The sequence below is a fragment of the Penicillium coprophilum genome, assembly GCF_028826855.1.
Source record: "Penicillium coprophilum strain IBT 35676 chromosome Unknown utg000002l_segment0_segment1, whole genome shotgun sequence".
Classification (NCBI taxonomy): domain Eukaryota; kingdom Fungi; phylum Ascomycota; class Eurotiomycetes; order Eurotiales; family Aspergillaceae; genus Penicillium; species Penicillium coprophilum.
This window is the reverse complement of record NW_026622722.1, coordinates 6,024,904-6,048,105: the sequence shown is the minus strand read 5'-3', so window position 1 is coordinate 6,048,105 and position 23,202 is coordinate 6,024,904. Positions and strand designations below refer to the sequence as shown.

Here is a 23,202-nt window from a genome sequence, read left to right as displayed (position 1 = left end):
CGGCTATTTTGCTCGATTCCACACGTTTCTAACTCGTATCTGCTCAACTTGACAGTTTCAATTTTGGTTTCATTGTATTGCAATTATACCCTCTTCCAAATCGTACTCTATAGCAATACACGATGTGACAATGCACAATGCAGCACGAGTCAGCTTGACTACGATTTCTTCCAGGATTACGTAACACGGCACAGGGTCCACAGGGAAGCTTGGACTAAAAATGTACGGAGTATGTACTCCGTACATGGGGAATGATAGCGCAGTTCGAGGCGAATGAAAGGAATGGAAAAAAGGACTGGAAAAAAGACTGAAGTTCAATATGGTATCCCCTGCAAACAATTCAACGCCCTCGCTGACCGAAAACAACAAACAAACAGTTAAATCCCAACCTAGAATGTATCCCCGGTCGGCGAGCTAAGATACAACTCTGCAAGATGCTTGAACCCAAGAGAGGTTTCCTCGGGAAATTTGTAGAGTTGAGTAGTACGCAGGGCGAGGGCTCGGCCGTTGAAATATGACTCAAAAGCGCGGGCACGCTTGCCCATAAATGAGACCAGAAAGACCTACAGAGTACTTGGTAAGCAACTATGAGAAATACGAACAAATGTTGTCGAAGAGAGAATTACCGGCGCTTTCCTATGCTTCAGGAAGCGTACCTTCCTCAACTGACCCAGCATCAGGCGGAGAATAGTCAAGAGCTCCCCACGAAGGGTTGTATCGTCCGTAGCATCTGGATTGTTGTACATAAATGCCTTGGTGCGCGGGAAAGCTTTTCCTCGAATATCCGTCATTCCAAAAGGCCCAAATTCTGGCTCGTCATCCTGAAACAAATCTTTGGGAGTGTAATCGTCATTGCTATCCCACAATATTAGCCATCAAAGTCTACCGAGACTGGTAGTGGGATTCTCACTCTTTCGGGGTCCATGGAGCATGTATCCTGTAGGGAACATAGGACGACTAGGGACCTGCAACTTGACGTGCCCTATCGACAGGGTCTGTAAAACAGGTGTCCTCGAATTTTGAAAGTAAGCCGACACCATCAACAGTGCTATCACTGGGTCCCAAAATGCTAGGATATGGCGCGAAGAAAGAAGGCTGGGTTGAATCTTCTCTGTTAAGGATCATGCGCTGGTGATCAATACCAAATCCCTTGAGTTTAGCCAGGTCAAATTCGTGTATCTTGTGCTCTTCGGACTCATCAACAACAAGCTCCAGCTCTAATAAGAACTTGCGATCCTTGTAATGTTCGCATGGTTTAGCTGATTCAGTAGGCATGCTGTGTGTTTGATGTTTGTGACACTTGGATAAGGCGAAGGATAGTATGGATGGAAAGAAGTTAGAAGGAGTTGATATATTTAAGTAGAGTACCGTAAGTGTCTTCTATTTTCTCTAATGGTGTTCGCACCAAGTAACCATATATAACCTAATATATATGGAAGAAACTGTTGCCTGGCGACACGCCAAGAACGTCAGTGGCGGCTATCATTATTCTAAGCATCTAAATAACCCTAATAAGCCCTAATTCTGGAGATCCCTCTCTGTAATGTTGGCCTGTTCGCGTTGCTTTTGATGAACTATACATATAACATAAACACCAGCTGCAACTCCCTCGGGATTTGATACAGCCTCACTTTGATATACCCTAAGAGCTACTAACTTTGGTTATCCATCTCGCTACCGCTAATAGTGTATAGTGCCCTTTGGACTCCAACACCTAGGTACTACACTAGTAAGGGCTTCTAGTATCAAATATAGGTCGTGTAATATAAACCCCTAACGGAGGTTACTCTTTATATACGGAATAAATAGGGTCTTTCCCGTTGAGGCCTAATAGGGAGCTTAACCGTTTAACCACTCCGCGGAACACGGAGAAGGCTTTCATTTTGGTTTCTATAGCTAGATATATACTATAAAACCTAAGTTAGGTGGTTCACTTAACGCGTAGGTCACCTACGGTGGTAATCTAACTGTTTAAGTGATCCTTAGGCTAGGAATGATCTCTACTTATGGCCTTTTTGATAGGGTATAAATGGCGGGGGCGCTTTTATCCTTATATAACTATGTGGTATAGCCCTATATAAGGATATAAGAAGGGTTCCTCGGAGGGAGTTTATATATATATGGTTATTATAGGGACGCTTGTCCGAGTTCGCTCCTTGATCCCGAAGGATTTCAAGAAGAGTATCATTTTTCAAATATTGATGGACCAAGAGCTGGCTTATAAACGTCCGTGGGCTAGGGTCGATTCTTTTGGCAACCAGCTGAAAAGCTGATGCTGATAACAAAGCAGTAGAGCTAGATCGATGGGACTATCTATACTAAATGTATTGTCCCTATTCATCTGATATGTTGTGCTTGCATCTGTGCATACATGTCTACCTAGCGATGCGTCACTGCCTTGGATTCATAGTACCATTGCCATGTAGCCGGGTTTCTACTAGAATATCCCAGCAGAAGAGAAACAAGCTAAGGTTTAGTTCATAGAAGTAGATTGTGTAATTCAAGTAGTAACCTGGAATTTGCATAGGAGCGAGCCAAATGTAAGTACACTGCAAAATAGGGTAAAGACGGCGGTCATCTGACGGACTATGGCACACTACGCAGGCAACCATGGCCACCAAGCGAGCTGGTCCTTGCCGACCAGGCGAGATCCCACAGGCAAAACAAAATGCGGATCCTCATATTCTGGGAAACAGAAATTGCCAGGTTCGACTACCAAATATCGATTAAGCAATGCCGGATCATGAGGAAGAAAAACTGTTACGGATTGGATCGCCAATGGGCGCCAGAAGACACCGACGGTGGATGTCCCTGGTCCCTGGGCGGGAAGAACCATGCCAAAGATCTCAGACCATCCCCGAAGAAGCTGATACCAACCAGGCGGAGGTTTCTGACGACAACAGGTCCAGCTTGTCTTTATCCTGGACCATCATGTGTTAGTTACTTGTCATCGGAGCAAGAGAAAACTTGTACCTGGCCTACATCTTTGTAGCTAGACGTTAACTCAACTCTCCCACTGAGCGGAGGTTGCTCCAGTGGTTCAAAGACCTTTCTCTATCTTTGTGACATTCAAGGTACTTGTTTTTTAGCTGTCTAGATGGCTTCACGATATGCAGTTTTTTAATTATCGAAACTGTACCATTGACCATTTCCCCTTTTCTCTCTCGTACATACTTACGCTCGTCAGCAACTTGCGCACTTCTAGTAATCTCACTAACTTACCTAGGTAACTCCAGTCTAACTACTAAGATACATATCCGGTAACATTGCTATTATTATTGAACCGTTTGTATTTCATACTATATTGACTATGAAGAGGTTCAGGAGATAGGCCATTGTGACATTGTCTGAGCACCGTAGACAACTCGGGATATGCAGAAGGCTTGCCAGATTCGCGATTGTTCTGGACTCATGATGCTGGTCACATTTGCAAGTACGCTGCTGCCGTCGATCGAATTGGTTCCAGAGACATGGCCATACTAATGTGCTTCGAGGAACCCGGAACCCGGGAGAAAGTGTTTTGAGGTCTGTGATGAGTGATGAGTATGCTGAGCTCTTTTTTACCGCAGTCCGTCCGCCATACAACAACTTATTTCCTATCTCTAGGTGCGAGGAATGTTGTAGGCTACGATAACATAGCAGAGACCATCCAGGCGGTTCCCTCCCCTAATATACAGTAATAGATAGGTTCATCGCCTTGAACTATCTTGTTTACTATATTTGACGGAAGTACTAATTCATGAGCTTTTACAAGAAGCAGGATTATTTTTTAAGTTATAATATTGACAACTGATTCTACATGATAATAGAAACAGTAGATCAAATTCGACAATGCGAATCTGATCAAGCAAGGTTGTAGAGCTTGCTGTATGTGGAAAAAACCACACAATGTTGAAATGGTAAAACTAGCATCAACCGGATATCACAACGAAAGTAGGTCATGATATCGGCCAGCACCAGCTTAAAATCGTCAGTCATGTTGAAACTCCAGGCCCGCTTTTGGTATCCTCTAGAAAACCCGTTGAAACCCATATGTTGAACTTTTGGTATCATCGTCGTAACTCATCAGAAAAGAAAACTCCCCAGTCCCGAGGTGACAGGTTGATTGCCACCTCCTCATTAAATTAATGGTAAATTAAATAATTTACTTAGTGTACTTCTGGCGGAAGTACTTGGCAGCGTTGACCATCTATTCGTGTTTCATCAGCATTTTGAACGTCATTTTCAAGGAAATTGCCACTTCTTACCGCAGTCAGAGCAGCCTTGGTCTCGGGCCAGCCACGAGTCTTGAGTCCACTGTAAAAAAGAAGCATGTTAGCACCAATTGCAAAAGAATAATAGATTTCGTGGCAGGGCACAAACCAATCGGGGTTGCACCACAACTGTTCGGGAGTCAGGTATGCCAGCATCTCTTCGATGCGATCCTTGATCTCCTGCTCAGTGGGGACACGAGGGGAGTGGATGTCGTAAACACCGGGGCCAATGTGGCGGGGGTAAGCCTCGTCGATGAAGACCTTGAGGAGCTTAGCATCGGACTTGCTGTTCTCAATGGACAGAACATCGGCATCAAGAGCGGCGATGGCATGGAAGAAGTCCTGGAACTCAGAGTAACAGAAGTGGGAGTGGATTTGAGTGCCATCGGTGACACCAGCGGTGGACAGCTTGAAGGAGTCAACAGCCCACTTGAGGTAGGCATCACGAGCCTCACCAGTGCGGAGGGGAAGACCCTCACGGAGAGCAGGCTCGTCGACCTGGATCACGGCAATGCCAGCGGCCTCGAGATCAACAACTTCGTCGCGGAGAGCAAGAGCAAGCTGCTGAGCCTGGACGGACTGGTGAACATCGTCACGGGGGAAAGACCACCGGAGACAAGTGATGGGACCAGTGAGCATGCCCTTCATGGGCTTGGGGGAGATGGAGGCAGCGTACTTGGACTCCTTGACGGTCATGGGAGCGGGACGAGAGATATCACCGACAATGATGGGAGGGCGCACACAGCGGGAGCCGTAAGACTGAACCCAGGCGTGGGTGGTGAAGACGTAACCAGTGAGGCGCTCACCGAAGTACTGCACCATGTCGTTACGCTCGGGCTCACCGTGGACGAAGACATCGAGGTCGAGCTCCTCCTGGATCTTGACGACCTCTTGGATCTCCTTCTCAATGAACTTCTCGTACTCCTGAGGAGTAATCTCGCCCTTGGTGAACTTGTTACGCTGGATGCGGATCTCCTTGGTCTGGGGGAAGGAACCAATGGTGGTGGTGGGGAAGAGAGGGAGCTTGAGAGTCTTGGTCTGCTCGGCGTAACGCTCGGGGAAGGCAGACTTGCGGTTGTGCATCTCAGGGGTGACAGCGGCCTGGCGGGCCTTGACGGCGGGGTCGTTGGTGCGGGCAGAGGAGGCACGGGCCTGAACAGACTTGGCGTTTGCCTCGAGCTGCTCACGGACAGCGGCGGGGCCCTCGGTGACAGCCTTGGCGATCACGACAACCTCAGCGGCCTTCTCAACAGCGAAGGAGAACCAGTCCTGAACCTCAGGATCAAGGGTCTTCTCGCTGGCGAGAGTGTGGGGAACATGGAGGAGGGAGCTGGATGTGGCAACAATGACACGGTCCTTGCCGAGCTTCTGGATGGCGTTCTCGACCTTCTCGATGGCGGCCTTGAAGTTGGTCTTCCAGATGTTACGGCCATCGACAACACCGGCGGAGAGGACCTGCTTGGGGCCAAGAGCAGCGACGACGGTGTCAAGCTGCTCTGGGTTGCGGACCAGGTCGATGTGAATGGAGTGGAGGTTCTGGAGGTCGGCAAGGACACCGATGTTGTGGACGACGTCACCGAAGTAGGTGGCCAGAGTGATGCGGGGACCCTCGGCACCAAGGGCACCAAGCTTCTCGTAAGCGGGCTTGAAGGCAGCCTTGGACTTCTCGGCAAGATCGAAGACAAGGACGGGCTCGTCAATCTGGACGTCCTCGGCACCGGCGGCCTTGAGCTTGGACAGAAGCTCAACGTAAAGAGGAAGGAGCTTCTCAAGCAAAGTGATGGGATCCACGGTCTGGTCACGGTCGGCCTTGGCGAGGGTCAAGAAGGAGACGGGGCCAAGAATGACGGGGCGGGTGATGATGCCAGCGGCCTTGGCCTCGAGGAACTCGGCGACGGGCTTGGGCTCAGCAGCGAGCTTGAACTGCTGGTTGTCCTGGAGAGTAGGCTTCACGTAGTGGTAGTTAGAGTCGAACCACTTGACCATTTCCTGTTGATCGAGTCAGCATACTGAAGTGGGATAGGTGGATTGTAATGATCTGCACATACCAAACTGGGGACATCAATGCCCTCCTTCTGCAGACCACGGCCCATAGCGAAGTACTCATCGAGAGCGTGGAGGTTGTACTTAGAGTAACGCTCGGGGATGGTTCCGAAGAGCTGGTGGTGATCGAGGACCTGATCGTAGAAGGCGAAGTCGTTGCTGGGAATGACATCGACACCGGCATCCTTCTGGATCTTCCAGTGCTCCAGACGAAGACGCTTGCCCTCAGCGAGAAGGTCATCGCGGGAGATCTTGTCAGCCCAGTAAGCCTCGGTGGCCTTCTTGAGGTCACGGAGTCTTCCCATGCGGGGGAAACCCAGAATAGATCTGTCCAAATAATCAGCAACTAGTTCAGTAATCATTGATAGTCGAGCCCACGTACGATTGAACCATTCTGACGGTATGTGAAAAGGGAAAAAGAAAGAAGAAGTCTCAAGGATAGAATTTTCACAAATCCGATGCCTTTGAGAAAGTGAGAGAAGAGAAGGGGAAAAGGTCCGGGAAACGCTGAAAGAAATAAGGAGGGGGAGGAAACATCCGCTAATCCGAAAGGGGATTTCGTCCCAATGGGGATTAGATCTCCATGCAAGTTGGAGGGGTAGTATTACCGTATGATACAGGATATATTACTCTGCTGTGGGACCTTTGCGTAACCCTGTGTGCATAGGATGCATAGGATCTAGGTGTTTCGGGCGGATTTGGTAGTTTGTGTCATTTACTGTTACTGTCAGGTTTCATCCAATACCAATATCCCATGATCTCCGTGATCGGTCCTGTGGATGATCACGCCATTGAGACACCGATAAGGTCTCGCTGTAAATGTCAAATTGTTGACTATTGGCTTCTTTTTTGGTTTTCAGTAAGGGTCATGTATGCTGTACGGAGGAAATATAAATTACTTGATGAGCGGTCAAGCCTACAGCTAACAGTAGAGGTATAAAAAAAATGCATGGCTTTATGACACGTTGGCAATTGACTCCCCCGCATAAAACGAAAGCTCATATATTAATACATATTTATAAACGGAGTATGAAGTACTCCGTACATCTTCAGAGCTCAAACTATTCCCCACTTACAGAATCGATAGCTTCACCATTTTCTGCTCAATTCTTCATGATTCTTTCAATACTGAAAATAAGAATGACTCAGAAGATCCCAAGTAATCCCGGTGTCGGGATCCATTCAAGCAATTGACCGCCCCACGTGACATCATGTCGTGATGGGAAAAAAAGAAAAGTTAATCGAATATTTTGATTTCCGAGAAAGAAAAAAAGCCATTGTTGTCAAGTGGCAAGTCTTTCAGGTAGAAAAAAAAAACAGCCATGACCTGCTCTGACGCTATTGCCCTCGATATAGAGAACTCCACGGAAGACTTCCGAAACAGCCAACATCATCAGAACTCCGACGAGATTTCTGTGACTAATGAAGATGATCGCGACCTCTTAAAGCTTGGCTACCGGTCTATCCTGGCCAGAGGCTGGGGCTCCTTCGACAATTTCGCCTGCTCTTTCTCAGCTTTGAACTGTGTTGGGGGAATCCGTGTGCTTTTCTATATCGCCCTCAGTGGAGGCGGACCGGCTGCCATGTATGTTCTACATTTCCCGCCTGCACTTCCCACATGTTTGCATTGATCACTTTACTAATAACTCCCTCAGCTGGAGCTCCTGGGTCTCCGGTAGCATACTGTCCGTCATCACAGCCGCCTGTCTCGCTGAAGCTTGTTCAAGCTACCCCGCCGCGGGGTCGATTTACTACTGGGCATTCCGATCTTGGGGCGGTGGTAAACTGGGCCGCTTCATCTCCTTCCTAGTTGCCGCATGGACATTGGTGGCCTGGACCGCCTTCCTCGCGAGTGATTCGTTCGGTGTTGCCAACTACCTGATTTCGGAGATCGTCGTGTTTGACCCAAAGACAAGCTTTCCATATGAAACGGCTGACGTCCGAGCGCGTGCCGTGGCATGGGCCATCTCGCTTCTTTTCCTGGCCATTGCTACCACACTTAATTTCCTACCTCCGCGAATGTACTCCTGGGTATTCAGAGCGGGTGTGACAGTCATCATCATCGATATGCTACTCAACTTCATCTGGCTGCCCATCGGCGTGTCTAACACGTACGGCTTTCAGTCCGCCGAATATGTGTTTACGTCTACATACAATGGTGGGGACACCAGTCCCGGACTGAACTGGGTTTTATCCTGGTATCTGGTCGGTAGTTGTCTCGTGGGTCAGGATGCTTCGGGCCATGTCGCCGAAGAGACGGTTTCGGCCAAAAAGGCCGCCGCGAAGGGTATATTCTGGGCAACCGTTGCGTCTGCGTTGTGTGGATTCCCGATCATCATCTTATTTCTTTTCTGTATGCCTCCAATTGAGACATTCTACGACACTAGCGTACCCCAGCCGTTCATCAACATGTACGCGATGGCCCTCGGTCCTCATGCGCACGTTGTGATGACCATTGTCGCGATGGTCGGAGCAATTCTCAACACTTCGATTTCATTGGTTGCTGTATCACGACTTGTGTTCGCCGTGGCACGCGACGGTGTGTTTCCGTTCAGCGATGTGCTGTCGCGTGTGTCGAAGTCGAAGCAGCCCCACAACGCTGTCATCCTCATCTCCGGTATTGCTGCACTTCTCCTCTGCACTCAGCTCCCGTCGCAAGTGGCCTTCTCCAGCTTAATCTCTACCTCGGCTGCAGGTTCCCTCGCAGCATATGGATTGGTTGGAATCGGCCGCTCGTTCATTACACGTAAGTCGTTCCGTCCAGGCTTTTGGGATTTGGGCCGGTTTGGCATAGTCGCCGCCGTTGTTACATTCTTGTGGAACGGGTTTGCTTTTGCTGTTCTGTGCGCCCCGGCCTACTCGGACAGCGCAATTGACGAGGATTCAACTTTGTTCAACTACGCGATTGTGATCATGGGCGGTGTGACTATCATCGCGATTGTCGAGTGGTGGCGCAAGTCCAATGGCGATTGGTTTGGGCATCTTAAAATCGTTGACTCGGAGACCGAGATAAAGTACTCTATTGGATCTGAGGAGAGAAAGAATGCTTCGGTGGATACGACTACTCTTTGAAAGAGTGAAGATTATGCGGCCGCGTCTCTCTTTTTGGGGGTCCTTGGGACTACAAGAAGAGGACCGGTAAAGGCGGAAATCTCGGATCTATGTAGGGATGGTTTTGGTAAGTGTGTTTTCTGCAGCACGCATGACGGGTGTTCGAGGTCTTGCGCTTTTGGTCTTCCAAAAGCGCGAGTCTTGTTCTGAGAAATTACCGTTAGAACTTGATCTGGACAATACCAGCGAAAGGACATGCATGCTTCATCCTCTTCTCTCCCTGCTTGGTGTCGTGCCTTGAAGATCTGATCTCAAGGCAGATGCTGCTAACTGCCTCTCTGGGGTATAGATCCGCGGTTTGCTATTGACAGGCTTGCTCCCAGACCATTCCTATGTTGAGCCGGGCTGAGGTCCTGCGGCTCGCTAGGCATACGTGCAGTGATGTTTGTGATGGACCGTTCATCTCATCGCTCACTTATATCTCTCTCCGAAGCACGAGCAGAGATTGAACTTCACCACATAAGCCTCAGTCGCAAGGGGTCTGGGTGTTTGAGTCCAGCTCATGGGCATCTTACTGTGTCCAGGACTTCCTCGATTGATGATCAGATGTGGTCTGGGGTCTTGTGGGCCTGGTCAGCAAACCGCTTGTAGGCTAGTAGATTGATCAGGAACGTAGCGTATTTTTGATGTAGCATTGGTATATTCTCAAGCCAAAAGAAGGCCTACGTCTAGTGGGTATCCAGGGCGGCCGAGATCAGCCTTTTGTATCCTCGCACCGCCTCTTCAAGCTCTCCCACGGTGATCGCCTCGTCATCGCCATGGGCCACATGGATACTCCCTGGGCCGTAAAGATACCGCTTCACTTTTGGACCTCCTTGAGTATTGATCTTTAATGAAGGAATGTCAGTCCCGTAGTTGACAGTAGTTACGTCAAACCCGTCGACGTCAACATCAAGATGTTGCGGTGGAGCGCCGTTCTCAGTATTCCCGAAGTCAAGATAGACGCTTCCATCACCACCTTTCACCTCTTCAACCGCCTTCCTCACAATTTCCCTCGTTTCATCTGGACTCCCAGCCGCCAGACGAACGGAAACTGTCGCCTCGGCATATGCAGGAATGACATTGGCAGCTAAGCCAGCGCGCACAACCCCAATATTCAAAGTCGATTGACCAAACTTCTCACTACGGAGAAGTCCACCTTTCTCTGGCGGGATGTCTTGCAGGGAATCAAGGTAGGACAAAACAGGAAGAAGCGAAGAGATCGCGCTTTTCCCGAGCCATGGGTATCCCGAATGCGCGGGCTTTCCATTCGCGACAATCTTGAACCCAAGAGTACCTTTATGCCCGGCGACAAGCTTAAGCTCTGTTGGCTCCCCGAATATGACTGTGTGGAAGGTAGGTGGTACTGGGTTGAGATCGGAGTTTGAGAAATGTTTCATTCCAACGCCACTTTTCTCCTCGCCAACATCAAACAACAGCCCGATCGAGGCGTCAGGGTTGCCTTCCAGTGTTTCCAGTGCAGCAAATAGAATGGCTGCGACACTGGCTTTTGCATCCACAGTTCCGCGGCCAGCGATAACGAGGTCTGACCGATTGAATGTCCAATTCTCCGTGTTATTCAAGGCTGGTGGATGAAGCGAGTAAGGAATGAATGGCGGGACAGTATCGATGTGACTGGTTAGAAGAACCGAGGGAAATCTATTTTCCCCAGTGTAGGCATAGATGTTGAATCTTTCTTGTTCAGTGTCACTCTCCGGGGTGATTATTTGTTTCTCGACCGTTAGGTTATGTGAACGAATGAAGTCCAAGAGAAAGTTTCCCACGCTTCGCTCATGTTCACTAATTGATGGAATTTGCACGATATCTCTGTGGAATGACAAGAAAGGAGATTCATCGATAATCTTGCTCAATTCCTCGCTTGGGGATTTCACGTTCTCGTGGACCACCTTTCCACCTAGGAGTTGTTGGCTTTCTGACGCCAGCGTCACTCTCGCCAGAAATGCGACAGCGGAAAAGTAATTTGCCCTCATCTTCCTTGGATTATCAAAGGGCGACAAAGGGGACTGGGGAGGTATTTTGTTGACTCCTGGGAAGAGATGAAGTGAAATGGGGGCCGATGAGGGATTATCTCCCCGCAATGGCGTATACTCGTAGCTCTCTGGACTATATGGCACTCGATTCTTTTCAACTACCTTTGTTTAATGAATTGGCAAGATGCAGCATCTTTGATCGGCAAATTCATTTTGTAAAGTTTGCTTCCCAGCCATGAATTTGCCGAGCATGGCGTAATTATCGCGTGCTCTGTCGACCTTGAAGCGTTATCCGAATTTGAGTGTGTGCTGTGTAGAAGCAGACGGATGTAATTGATATTGTCAAATGACAAACGTCACTATCCATTGCTGATAGTCTATTATCAGATGCTAGGGAACTCATCTGGACGTTTCCTCATGGGAGATTGTTCACAGATTGCCCAAGTTTTTGGATTATATGATGGACTGCAGGCCAAATCCTCCTTTGTAAATCGAGGTGTATCTTCAGCTCACGTCAGGTGAGGCTTTCATCCCAATTCAGATTGGCAAATGCATCCAACAACTCAGTATGATACGCTAGGTAAACCCTTGCAGGCACGCCATGGCAAGTGTTCCTTGCTCATCTTGCGTGATTCATACAGGAGATAACTGCTGGTGCTTTTGAGAACGCGAGGTGCAAGAAATGTTGGAAGTCCATATAATGGACTGATTATCCCTTTTAGGTCATCTCAATTGTTAGAGAAGTACCTTTCTTGCCTGCGCCGGGTACAAAGGACACTGATCGGTAACCACTATGTCTTCGGAGATAGCAGAAAAGGGCCAAGTTGGGACTATTGATATCTCTCCCGTCCGAACACCAATACCGGCGAAAGAAACTGTACACTATGTCAACCGCAATGGTGACGATACTCCGCAGTCTTTTGAAGAAGATCTCATCCCCGGTTATGATGCTACCCTGATGCGAGCACGTGCGACGCTCAGTAGCGCAGAGGAAAAGAAGCTTTTGCGACGCATTGATTGGCATCTAATTCCACTATTGGCGGTCATGTACATGTTGAAAAGCGTGGATTTCAGCAATGTAAGATTCTCCTGGAGCGTGCTGGTGGAAGATTACTGATCGCAATATTTTAGGTCTCCTATGCCCGCATTATGGACAAAGGCACACCCCAGAACATCATGACCGAATTGAAAATGACTTCCGACCAGTATAATCTGGTTACGACTATGTATTATGTGAGATGAGTCGAGCCAAAAGGGTTACTTGTACTGACTCATTCCCTGCAGGTCCCTTACATTATTGCAGAAGCCCCATCCAACCTTTTGTTGAAGGGTGTACGACCCTCAATTTGGCAAGCTCGGATTATGGTAGATGAAGCTATTCTACCTCTGACTGCGTTGGCACTGACAATGATAGGTATCTTGGGGTGTTGTTCTCTGTTGTCATGCAGCCGTGACAAACAGACAGGGTCTATATGTCGTTCGATTCTTCCTCGGACTATTTGAGGCCGGCCTGTGGCCAGGAATGCTCTTACAGCTATGCTATTGGTATAGACCAGACGAAGTTGCTCCAAGGATAGTTCTTGTGACTATACTAGGGAACTTTAGTACTGTGATCAGTGGTGTCCTTGCATTTGCGTTCAATGGTGTCATTGCTGGTGGTCTATCTGGATGGAAATGGTATTTCGATTTGATCCCAAAAAAATGAAGCATACGCTAATGTTGCCTCTTAGGCTTATTTTGACGGAAGGAATCTTCACGGTCTTACTGGGAATCTTTACATATTTCTTCTTACCTGATTGTAGGTCAACCTGCTTTCAAATGCCAGGCATAACTGATTATTCCGCAGTCCCTTCAACTGCATCCTGGTTATCTGAAAAGGAGAAAGCCTTCACCCAAGCTCGCCTACCTAGTAACTCGCCTCGAGCGGCGGAGGCTAACTTCAATTTGCGCGAACTTATCACAACATTGAAGAACAAGCGAATCTGGCTTTTCCTCTTCTGTTGGGCATTCTTTACTATTGGTACGACGGGACTTTCGTTCTACCAACCAACTGTCATTTCTAATCTTGGATTTACGTGAGTGACACCCACTTGAAGGGTAGAGTGCAGTTGCTGACAAGTCTCAAAGATCTATGGGTGAAGCCCAGCTACTAAATATTCCGTCTGCGGTCTTTGCGGTAATATTGACTGTGGCATTCGGTATCTTCGCAGATACCGGACGTATTCCCCAACCGGCCATCCCACTTGGATTCATGGTTGTTATTCTAGCGTGCTATGGCGTGCTGTATGCCTTCCCAAACAACGGTGGTGTATACGCTGCGACGATTGTAGCAGGAGGTTTCTCGACTGCATGGTGAGTACACTCTTGCCAAGGTATCCTATATTGCTTCAATACATCATGCTAAGACAAACCAGGTATACAATGATGTGGCCGTGGCGAGTCCAGACCACTGAGGGAGCAACGGGATCTGCTTTTGCAATCGCATTTGCGAATAGTTACGGCCAGATTGGAGGGGCCGTAGGATCTCAATTATTCAATTCTAGGTTTGCCCCAAGATATACAACCTCCTTTGGAATTGCGATGGGATTTGTTGGTATGGCTATCATTATGAACCTCATTACTTGGGCTTTTACTTGGCGTGTTGATGTTGATACAAGAAAGCTCAAGAGAATTCGGGTTGCGGCAGCAAAGGAGAATCAGGCTGTGTTGGATGATGTTGATATTCATGCAGGAGAGAAAAAGGACAGGTAAATGGGGCTTGAGTGAATAGATGCCGGGAAAATGGGATGTTGATGCAATTGATCTCTGATATGGAGGATCCGATCAATTGAATTAGTCTAGTAATCTTGTAATAGGACTTGCCTATTGAGTAGTCATCAAAGCAATTTTTACCAGAGTAAACGGCCGCTTATGCGGCCTTAGACCTCCACAGGGTCCATTAAGGCCAAAGCCCAGCCCTACCCAACCCGCAAATGGTTTGAGTTTTAGGCCCGGTCCTCAGGCTTATCAATGGGCCATAGGCCCCAAACAATGCAATCATAGAAGTTGAAACCCACTTTTAAGGTTAATTACATTACCTCTGTTATAAGTACATTTCTCACCCTAATCCCTAGGGTAATACTTTATTGATTTTAATAATTGAATATCAGTCACTAACTAGGGTTCTCTCTATATCCTGTGGAAATATACAAAGAAACACGTTGATTCAGTTGATTCAGAAATTTCTAAATTTACAGAAGCTTATAAAAGAGTGGATGTGCTTTCCTAAAAAACACAGATATATATCAATATATATATCAAACCATAATTACATGAATGCTTTATCCATGACAGTAAAAAGTTAGAATACTAGCTTTAGGATATTGTAACTAAAAAGGGGAATACTATAGAGGTAAGGGGGAGAGATAGAGAGAGTATATACTTATAAGAGAAGGGTATATAAATAGTAAATACCTTAGTCCTATAGTAAAGTAGATAGATTAAAAGGTATAAGCTGTAATATTATATAATTAGCTATATAAGCTCTAACTATAACCCACTCCCCTAGAAGATCCCTAAAAATGTTTTATTCACCCTCCTAGAAGAGCTTTTCTAACCACAGTCATAAGTTATAATAAATACTCTCCCCCCCTAGAAGTGATTTTCTCACCATAGTTAAAAAAAATAATTTAGAGTATATATAAGAAGTCATTCGGGTCTACATTATTCCGATCGCATATTTTGCTACCTAATCGGCTGGTTCCCCCTATTCTCTTGGTACCTAGTCAACTTCCTTACTTCATCGAGACATTCACCCCAACAACTCTGCATGTTTCTTCGACATTTAAATTTCGTTTTGTCGCTTTGGTAAGATGAAACCGCGCATGCCCTTCGATGATGCTGCCTGGGAAAAAAGCGACCAGATTGAAGACTCCTGGCTAGATCTTCTCTTCGATGAAGATATCTACAATGAGATTGGAATTTTTCTCGCTGAATATCATAGCCCTCGCCAATGGGCTGATTTCAAGTTTTTCAAATCTGGCGGTTTCAACGCTAGCTTCCTTATGACATTCACCGATACCGATACTAGCGGCGCTCTTTTAAGACTGCCACTACTTGGCGTTCATATGTTTCCCGAGGAAAAAGTTCGCAATGAGGCCTCTATCATGCGCTTCATCACGGAAAGAACTTCACAAACAATGCCGATTCCAGTTCCTATAGTCTCCCGCTGGGGAGAGAGAAATGAGAGCCCCTCAAATTTGGGTCCCTTTATAATCATGGGCTATATTGACCACGAGAGAAGCATGTCTAGTCTTCTCGAAACGCCAGGACGCCTACCAAAACAGCGTCCAGAACTAAATTTGGATATCAGCACAATAAAGCTAAAGGCTCTATATAGAGAACTAGCCAATATTGTCTTTTCTCTATCTACACTCTCTGCAAACCGGATTGGGTCTCTGAAACAGACCGGCAAATCAGCGTGGGAGGTGGCATATCGACCATTGTCCATTTCTATGAATGAAATTGTGCGTCTAGGGACGCTACCTCGATCGAAACTCCCCACCGCAGTGTACGATAGAGCGTCTTTGTACTTTGAAGCCCTAGCAGAGCTACATATTTCACACCTAAAACACCAAAGGAACGATGCTATAGACTCGGCCGATGACTGCCGGCGTAAGTTTGTTGCTCGATTTTTATTTCGGAAACTTGTTCGAGATCCGGAGCTTAGGGACAAATGGGTGTCTTATGAGCATGGCCCATTTCCAGTTTGGTGCGACGACTTTCGACCACAGAATGTTATGGTTGATACAGCTGAAAAAGTCGTTGGGGTGGTGGATTGGGAGTTCACATATACCGCCCCAGTTGAGTTTACTCATGCTCCACCCTGGTGGCTTCTTCTCGAAAAGCCGGAATATTGGACCAAAGGTCTTGATGACTGGTGCGCAGTGTATAAGAACCGGCTTGAGGTCTTCCTTCAGGCAATGGTGGATTGCGAAGAGGATGTGTACCAGACTCGGAACGAACGACTCGAAGAAAGTCAGCGACTATCTAGTCGGATGCGATATAGCTGGGAGAGCGGAGACTTTTGGATTATGTATGCTGCAAGGAACAATTTTGCCTTCGACGCCATCTATTGGAACAAGATCGATCAGCGATTCTTCGGGTCCGATACATCTGACGACAATATATGCGATGTATGGAAGAAAAGACTTCATCTATTGGAACCTGAAGAAAAGGAAATCATGGATAAATATGTGGATTTGAAGCTCCAGGAGAATGAGACAAGGCTCCTGTGTTGGGACCCAGATGAGTATACCCTAGAATATATGGCCAGGATGGTAGCTTGATCGCTCTTGTTGGATGATTTTTAATAAATATACTGGTTTTTCATGTACACCTAATTAGAGCGGATGATCTTGTATCTAATGCTTCGCATTCCTTCCAAGTATTGCCGCTGAGTGAGACTGATCACCTGCTCTGAAACAAAGGGCCGTGCCTTGAGGACGAACTCGCTGGCCAGTTTCTTTTTCATTGGCAGAATTCTAGAACGCCTGGTTTCAAAGCCTTGGCCCAGTACAATACCTTTAGAAATCACTCACAATGCATTTTGTCTTCCGCAATCTTTGTCGTTGCCCTTCACCTTATAAATATTCTTCTTGACAGAATCCATGATGATAAGTGGAGTAAAGAAACAGAAGATTTAGAAGTAATTATTAGTAGACTTTCGCTAAATATGGGAAGCTGAGTATCACGGGCCAGTGGATAATATAAATAACTATTCGAATGGGCACGCTGACCCGACTAAACACAGACAAACCCTAAATCAGGAACATTCTACACATTAGACGAACCACCTGCCAGCAAAGAAAAAGATGGGCCTTTGCCTGGTGCGTGTAGGATTACTGTCAATTGTGAACAGCTTTCATTAATACTTCAAATCTGCGGTACGCAACTATTCTTTATACTTCGAAATGAACAAAAATATATAGGGTGATCAAACGGCAACATTCGCTATCATTTTCAGTCAATCAAATCTCAAATATGGCTATGATATCATGGGCATATTCGGGATATTATTGACCTTCGGTCACAGGTGGGTTTGATTTACGATTTCAAAGCGGAGTCAACACTAAGAGGATTGCGGGATTATCAGGCTCTGGTGATCAACACTCAGCCTTAGTCTCGCGTGCATAAACAGTGGGAGTAACGATGTGCTTTGATCTACATTGTCTGTACCCAACGCGCCTATCACTAGCTAAAAACCCAGATTCCCCAACCAGACTTGGCGGCGGTATAGTCTCACTGGCTAGGCTTTGTATTTTGTCCTATTCTAGTCTGAATAGAAAGAACAACGGTAGGTGGGCCCGGACCTATTCTCGAATTCCCGCCCTATCATTAACTCCCATCCCCTCATAATGGAAGAAAACCACGCACACTAAAATTATACTTCAATAACAATTTAGACACAGGTATGAGTAGGGGACTTTACTTCAAATGGGTCAGATTCGGGATTCGAGGAGCTTCTCAGAAAAAATATACTTTACTCCGGCCAAGGCATCATATTGGATACGCAGGAATTTTGCAGTACAGAATGCTCTTACATCAGATGAATTTGCGAAATGAATATGAGGCCCATGATGGCTGACTGTTTCATATTTTTAATCCTCAATAAGCTTCACTTTGTCCACTCGACCCCAGGAGCAAGTAGACAACTAGCTTTCGTTCTGGCCATCTTAGTTCATACCCTTAAGCCTTGCCGGCGATTACGAGATTAGTCTCAGCACTGATCTCCACCTGGGCAACGCCCAGACGGAAATAGCCGCGTCCGTGCCCGAACTACGCGCAGATGAGGAAATTCGCGCTGCGCTACGGCTTTCTGTCGACATATCAGGGGACAGTATTCGTCAAGCGGACATATGACTTCGCCTTCTGTGTCTCCCCACCGATTCGAGACCGGGATACGAATTTGTCTCTTCGGCAGTGTTTTACGGGGTTCTGTATCCTTGCTGAACAGGGCCATGACTACATCGAGGGTGAAGGCTTCAGGGTAGAGCTAGCAAGTTATATTCTAGGGTGCTGGCATATTTCCGCTAACATGAATGTCAGCTTCGAGGTCAAGATGGTCTACAGGCTTCTCTCCGCCCTTCTGGGCTCAGAGAACATGCGGCTAAGGGCAGTCTAGTGACCGGGCTGAACGTGAACGTTACCCCGAATACAATCATTCTCAGCCACCAGGAAGGGTGCTTTCTATCTTAAACGTGTCCCGGAGGATTTCGCCCCCTAGCCAAACAGATAAGGTTCTCTTTGAGGTTAAACACCAAGGAACATAGCATATCGTGAAGTGCTAGAGTCCCAGATATGATCGGGCGTAAGTACCTTTCCGATTGCTAATATCCTAGTCCTTATCTCACTATATATATTTATGTAGGTCGAATACGGAATATACTATCTATAAGTGTCTGTTAGACTCACGACCTAGTGGTTACGATGTCTTCGCGAAGATAATACCTACTAGGAATACAATATACTTAAGTTTTTTTCCCTAATAGAAGGGCGCTTATCCTCCCCTATAAGGATAGATAGATCCTCACTTAGGACGAACTTAGTAACCACAAGCGAACCTGCATCTATAAGGAATATAAGAAAGTCATCCACATTCTTCGGTCTCTATTAATCTATATGCCCAATACTAGAAAGCACAACGTTGAATATCAAAGGGGGACTAGAGCTGTGACTATATTAGTGTGAAGGATATGCCTGGACGCACATTCTCCCACTCGGCCAAAAGACCATTATATCAGAGCCCATGCTCTGATATGCCCATGACCAATATACATATCAAACCATAATTTACATGAATTCTTTATCCATGACAATTAGACTTCGGAACTACTATAGAATGTCCCTAGTTAGAATATGTACCTTATATCGAGCTACTATCGCTGTTTAGGGACCCTATAATACGTGGACACACGAGTGGTAGGTAGTTATATTATATGATTCTAGCACCACACTTACTTTTACTTATATATTATTATCCATGATTACCTCCGAACTCCTCGAGTCTTCAAATTTCGAGATAGCTTTTTGAACTGATAAATCAAAAGTTATTGAAAATGCTGAAAGACTGCGTGGTTGCCACTAGTACGCCATGATATGTTTTGCTCAACATTGTCCGGAAGCTAGGGTTCCCAGAGGTCGAATAATCCTTGAACTTGAGGAAAGATAAAAAAAGAAACATACAACAGTGAGGATTCGCTGGTGGTCACCCACCCAACTACTAACTCACCGGCGTGTGGCTTAAGTACGGCTGAGCGGACGGGAAGCCCTGTTTTCCACACCCTATGGTCGTATGTGCTAGATTACATGAGGGAAAACATTATGAGTACAATGCGAATCGTTGTATAGATAGGGTCCGTCCAAGGTGAAAATCACCCCAGGTCGTGCAAAATGAAGGCACATATTCCAACCCCAATATGAATTTACTTTACTTGGACGTAGATTTACGTCTTCGTATGTGTAGAATGCTCAATGGGCTTTGCGGAGGTTTATGCGGCCTCGTGATGTTTTACAGGTCTTTTCAGCGAGCATCTCAAATATCTTCAAACCAGCCTTTTCAATGTTCTTGGGTAGAATGCAGAAAAAGGCGGGAAAAGTATACTCTGCGCAAGTAACCTTTCTATGTTTGACCTTTGATACAATTTCTATGTTTAACCTTTGATACAATTCTCTACCCTCTAGGGCTTCCTCAGCCCTGTGACTGTCAATCTGATATGCGGGGGGGATACGAGGACGATCATTCCCCAAAGCGTTCGGCTTCCCCTCAACGGAGAATGTCCGACAGCTCGCAGTTCTTACCATTTGCTTCATTTTGAACAGCTTCCTCGTAGATATTCCGTCACTTCTTCCAAAAAAGTCTGGACACAATGGCATTCGCACGTAGATTGGCCATCATGCCTGGCGGCCTTGGTACAAACATGAAATAAACACTACCAGGACATAAGCTAACATCTCCACAGGTGGCCTTGGATCAAGCATTGGCCAAAAGCTGAGACAACAGGGTGCCCGTCTTGCCATCCTGTACGCACCATTCGAAGCTGCACGTCGCGATGAGCTTCTCGAATCTGGGTACGGCGCGAGCGGTAATTTAGATGACATCCACACCTATGAATGCGACATCACCTCACCAGACTCCGTGCAGACGGCCTTCGACTCTCTAGAGAAACAATTAATCGACTCAGCCTCCTCTGCGTCTCAAAAAGCCTTCCCCAGTATCCTGATCAACACTGCCGGATATGTATCTCTCAGCGATATGGAGATAACACCCCCCCGAAGAAACACTGAAACATCTCACCACTAATATCTATGGCCCGATGCTCTGCTCTCAAGCATTTGCTCGACTCTATTTCGCCGCATCTGAGGCGGCCGAATCATCCCCGAGCCCTCCACCACCGGGAAGAATCGTCAGCATTTCATCTCAGGCGGCACATGCCGCGCTGCATCGACATGGCGCATACTGTGCCTCGAAAGCTGGGCTTTTGGGTTTGACGCGCAGTATGGCGTCTGAGTGGGCTGGTCGGGGTATCACAGCTAACACTGTGTCCCCGACAGTGGCTTGGACTGAGCTTGGAAGGAAGGCTTGGGGGAGGAGAATGTCCGGAAGGCTTTCTTGGCGAGTATACCGACGGGCAAGTTTGCGCTTCCGGAGGAAGTTGCTGATTCTGTGCTATTTCTTTGTCAGGTATGTTTCCCCGGCTTGGCGAAACATGTCTCTTGATTTGACTTTTTTCAATAGGATTCTAGTGGCATGATCAATGGCGCGGATATTAGAGTGGATGGTGGTTTTACCGCCAGATAAATTTGTCTCTGACTGGAGATGTCTTCCATGTCAACATCTGAATATATTTGCGTTGAAGTTTTTACGACAACAAAGTCCCGCTTATGCAGGTGATAGATCCATCTTGTTCCATGGGTGAATTGTATTATTATCTCTTTAGGTGGAAGTAAAAGTCTTGATCTCATGCCCATGTGTGTGTGCTCAACTCAATGGCTCACAATAGGCCCACTAGCAGGGAACAATTCTCAAGGCCTCATCAGTAGCCAAGCTTGAACCCACCCCAGTTCAGCCTCGAAAAAGTTCCGTTGGGATCATAGGCTGCTCTGATGTCTTTCATTCGCTGGACATTGGCAGGCGCAAATCCGACAAAGGGATCTTGCCACTCGCCTGCGTCGCCCATATAGACAAATTCCCTGGCGAGGCCATTCTGTTTGTTCGATTCGTGAAGGTGTTCGGTCAAACGACGGGCCCACGATTGCACTCGGAGGTCGTCTTGAGGCAATTCCCAACTAGTGCTAAGTTGCCACCCTATCAGGCAATGGTAAGTATGATCTGTTCAAGATATAGTCTTAAGAACAAAAGCGTAGGGGGTGTCATACATATCAAAGCTTCATCTTCAAGACCCCACACATTGCCAATGCCATTGGTCTTCGCAACCCTCGCGGCGCTCGCTGGGGATATGTTGGCCACGAACGTAGGGCGGAGACTTTTGACGTCGGCAATATCTTTAACAGCATTTTTCCATGTCTCGATCATGGTTGTAAAGACATCAGCGTTGGGTGTCATCGAATGGTGTGAAAACATGACTCTGTCAAGGAATGTAGCTATGATCAGACATGAAGGACGTGAATTTTGTCAGGTATCCAACACAACTCACCGGAACATCTGTTTAGGAGTGTCCAGGTTAGATGCCCATTGCTTCCCAGTCGTAATATTATGAGTCTTAGAAACTCCAGGAATAGCAGTAAAGTTCCTAAACTCAGATGGCGGATTACTGATCCCGGCTTGGACACCAAGGAGACTGGAAGACATCTGTTTCGTAGTCGTGTTGTAGGTCATCGTAATCACGGAGCCAGCAGCGACAGGGCTATCGCTATTACCGACTGCCCAGTCGCAAATAGCCTGACTGAAAGCAGGCGTCGAGGTCTCGTTAAAAATTTGGATAGTGGTGCTGATCTGCGGCATAGAATATGTCTTGAAAGTAAATTTTGTCACAATTCCATAGTTGTTAGCACCTCCCTTCAATGCCCAGAATAGGTCCGGGTTTGTTATAGCGCTCGCAGTTGTCAGAGTGCCATTTCCAAGTACTATATCGTAACTGGCGACGTTATCCATAGCAAAGCCGTATTTGTTGATATAATAAGATACTCCGCCGATGAGAGTGAGACCTGGTACTCCGATAGTTTTCAGACGACCACCAATAGCCGTCCGCCCGTACGGGTCAAGCGCTGAGTACACATCATACCAGGTCATTCCCGGTTGTACCTCAATTGTTTCCTTGTTGACTTTGTAGCTGGTCATTTCATCGAACGCCAAAAGGACACCGCCGTCAATGCTATTTGAACCTGGAACCTGTATATTCCGTATTAGATCCGTTTGTCTAAGCGCAACAAGGTGATGCTTGCATTCATATGTCCACCTCCACGGACAGCAAATTGGGAATCGCATTGAACGAAAATCTCAACGGCAGAAGCGACTTGATCGGCAGTCTTGGGCGTAAAGATGCAAGCTGGGCTCAAGTCGGCTCGGACGTCCCAGTAGTTTGTTGCCTGTTCGTTGTAGTTTGGTGAGCTGGGAGAAATGTATTGCGTTGGGTACAACGTAGAAAGCTTGTTGCAAGCACAAGTAGCACCAGCTGTGAGATTATATGACCCTAACGAGGTAGCGATGGAAGTGCCTGTCGAGACACCCGGATTCAAAGCACTGCCAACGCCAATAGCGGAGGCGAGCCCCAAAAGTTGCGGAAAGTACCTCATTCTAATAAGGTTGTAGTTCTTGGAGGGTCTTG

The 23,202-nt window shown here is 46.9% G+C and overlaps 11 protein-coding genes across 11 annotated transcripts, besides 2 other annotated features; 5 read left to right on the top strand and 6 right to left on the bottom strand.

Moving 5' to 3' along the window:
* Positions 1–389: 389 nt before the first annotated feature.
* Positions 390–1,275, bottom strand: N7500_004356 (uncharacterized protein; the record flags this gene model as incomplete). Its single annotated transcript, XM_056675502.1, has 3 exons — positions 390–563; positions 657–855; positions 959–1,275. The coding sequence occupies 3 exons, from the start codon at positions 1,273–1,275 to the stop codon at positions 390–392; spliced, it is 690 nt and encodes a 229-aa protein (XP_056536027.1).
* Positions 1,276–2,596: 1,321 nt separating this feature from the next.
* On the bottom strand, positions 2,597–3,336 carry N7500_004355 (uncharacterized protein; the record flags this gene model as incomplete). Its single annotated transcript, XM_056675501.1, has 2 exons — positions 2,597–2,914; positions 3,301–3,336. 2 exons carry the CDS (start codon positions 3,334–3,336, stop codon positions 2,597–2,599), a joined length of 354 nt encoding a protein of 117 aa, XP_056536026.1.
* An 808-nt stretch (positions 3,337–4,144) lies between these two features.
* Positions 4,145–6,689, bottom strand: N7500_004354 (5-methyltetrahydropteroyltriglutamate--homocysteine S-methyltransferase; the record flags this gene model as incomplete). Its single annotated transcript, XM_056675500.1, has 5 exons — positions 4,145–4,189; positions 4,248–4,296; positions 4,363–6,242; positions 6,302–6,623; positions 6,679–6,689. 5 exons carry the CDS (start codon positions 6,687–6,689, stop codon positions 4,145–4,147), a joined length of 2,307 nt encoding a protein of 768 aa, XP_056536025.1.
* Positions 6,690–7,618: 929 nt separating this feature from the next.
* N7500_004353 (uncharacterized protein) lies at positions 7,619–9,368 on the top strand (the record flags this gene model as incomplete). Its single annotated transcript, XM_056675499.1, has 2 exons — positions 7,619–7,881; positions 7,952–9,368. The coding sequence occupies 2 exons, from the start codon at positions 7,619–7,621 to the stop codon at positions 9,366–9,368; spliced, it is 1,680 nt and encodes a 559-aa protein (XP_056536024.1).
* Positions 9,369–10,075: 707 nt separating this feature from the next.
* N7500_004352 (M20 family metallopeptidase) lies at positions 10,076–11,377 on the bottom strand (the record flags this gene model as incomplete). The annotated part of the gene is made up of 1 exon (XM_056675498.1): positions 10,076–11,377. One exon carries the CDS (start codon positions 11,375–11,377, stop codon positions 10,076–10,078), a length of 1,302 nt encoding a protein of 433 aa, XP_056536023.1.
* Positions 11,378–12,170: 793 nt separating this feature from the next.
* N7500_004351 (Glucose/ribitol dehydrogenase) lies at positions 12,171–14,128 on the top strand (the record flags this gene model as incomplete). The annotated part of the gene is made up of 7 exons (XM_056675497.1): positions 12,171–12,455; positions 12,509–12,610; positions 12,662–12,742; positions 12,792–13,054; positions 13,108–13,452; positions 13,505–13,729; positions 13,792–14,128. 7 exons carry the CDS (start codon positions 12,171–12,173, stop codon positions 14,126–14,128), a joined length of 1,638 nt encoding a protein of 545 aa, XP_056536022.1.
* A 1,100-nt stretch (positions 14,129–15,228) lies between these two features.
* Positions 15,229–16,704, top strand: N7500_004350 (uncharacterized protein; the record flags this gene model as incomplete). Its single annotated transcript, XM_056675496.1, has 1 exon — positions 15,229–16,704. One exon carries the CDS (start codon positions 15,229–15,231, stop codon positions 16,702–16,704), a length of 1,476 nt encoding a protein of 491 aa, XP_056536021.1.
* Positions 16,705–16,754: 50 nt separating this feature from the next.
* Positions 16,755–17,027, bottom strand: N7500_004349 (uncharacterized protein; the record flags this gene model as incomplete). The annotated part of the gene is made up of 2 exons (XM_056675495.1): positions 16,755–16,899; positions 16,957–17,027. The coding sequence occupies 2 exons, from the start codon at positions 17,025–17,027 to the stop codon at positions 16,755–16,757; spliced, it is 216 nt and encodes a 71-aa protein (XP_056536020.1).
* A 1,176-nt stretch (positions 17,028–18,203) lies between these two features.
* N7500_004348 (uncharacterized protein) lies at positions 18,204–19,344 on the top strand (the record flags this gene model as incomplete). Its single annotated transcript, XM_056675494.1, has 5 exons — positions 18,204–18,404; positions 18,464–18,597; positions 18,786–18,846; positions 18,953–19,099; positions 19,267–19,344. The coding sequence occupies 5 exons, from the start codon at positions 18,204–18,206 to the stop codon at positions 19,342–19,344; spliced, it is 621 nt and encodes a 206-aa protein (XP_056536019.1).
* A 129-nt stretch (positions 19,345–19,473) lies between these two features.
* Positions 19,474–19,501: a sequence feature (Protein overlapping with rRNA (N7500_004347, KAJ5171564.1) was converted to a misc_feature.).
* A 91-nt stretch (positions 19,502–19,592) lies between these two features.
* Positions 19,593–19,765: a sequence feature (Protein overlapping with rRNA (N7500_004347, KAJ5171564.1) was converted to a misc_feature.).
* A 545-nt stretch (positions 19,766–20,310) lies between these two features.
* Positions 20,311–21,215, top strand: N7500_004346 (SDR family NAD(P)-dependent oxidoreductase; the record flags this gene model as incomplete). The annotated part of the gene is made up of 5 exons (XM_056675492.1): positions 20,311–20,326; positions 20,377–20,628; positions 20,693–20,911; positions 20,983–21,098; positions 21,153–21,215. 5 exons carry the CDS (start codon positions 20,311–20,313, stop codon positions 21,213–21,215), a joined length of 666 nt encoding a protein of 221 aa, XP_056536017.1.
* Positions 21,216–21,450: 235 nt separating this feature from the next.
* On the bottom strand, positions 21,451–23,170 carry N7500_004345 (FAD-binding oxidoreductase; the record flags this gene model as incomplete). Its single annotated transcript, XM_056675491.1, has 4 exons — positions 21,451–21,746; positions 21,794–22,002; positions 22,072–22,759; positions 22,834–23,170. The coding sequence occupies 4 exons, from the start codon at positions 23,168–23,170 to the stop codon at positions 21,451–21,453; spliced, it is 1,530 nt and encodes a 509-aa protein (XP_056536016.1).
* Positions 23,171–23,202: the final 32 nt, after the last annotated feature.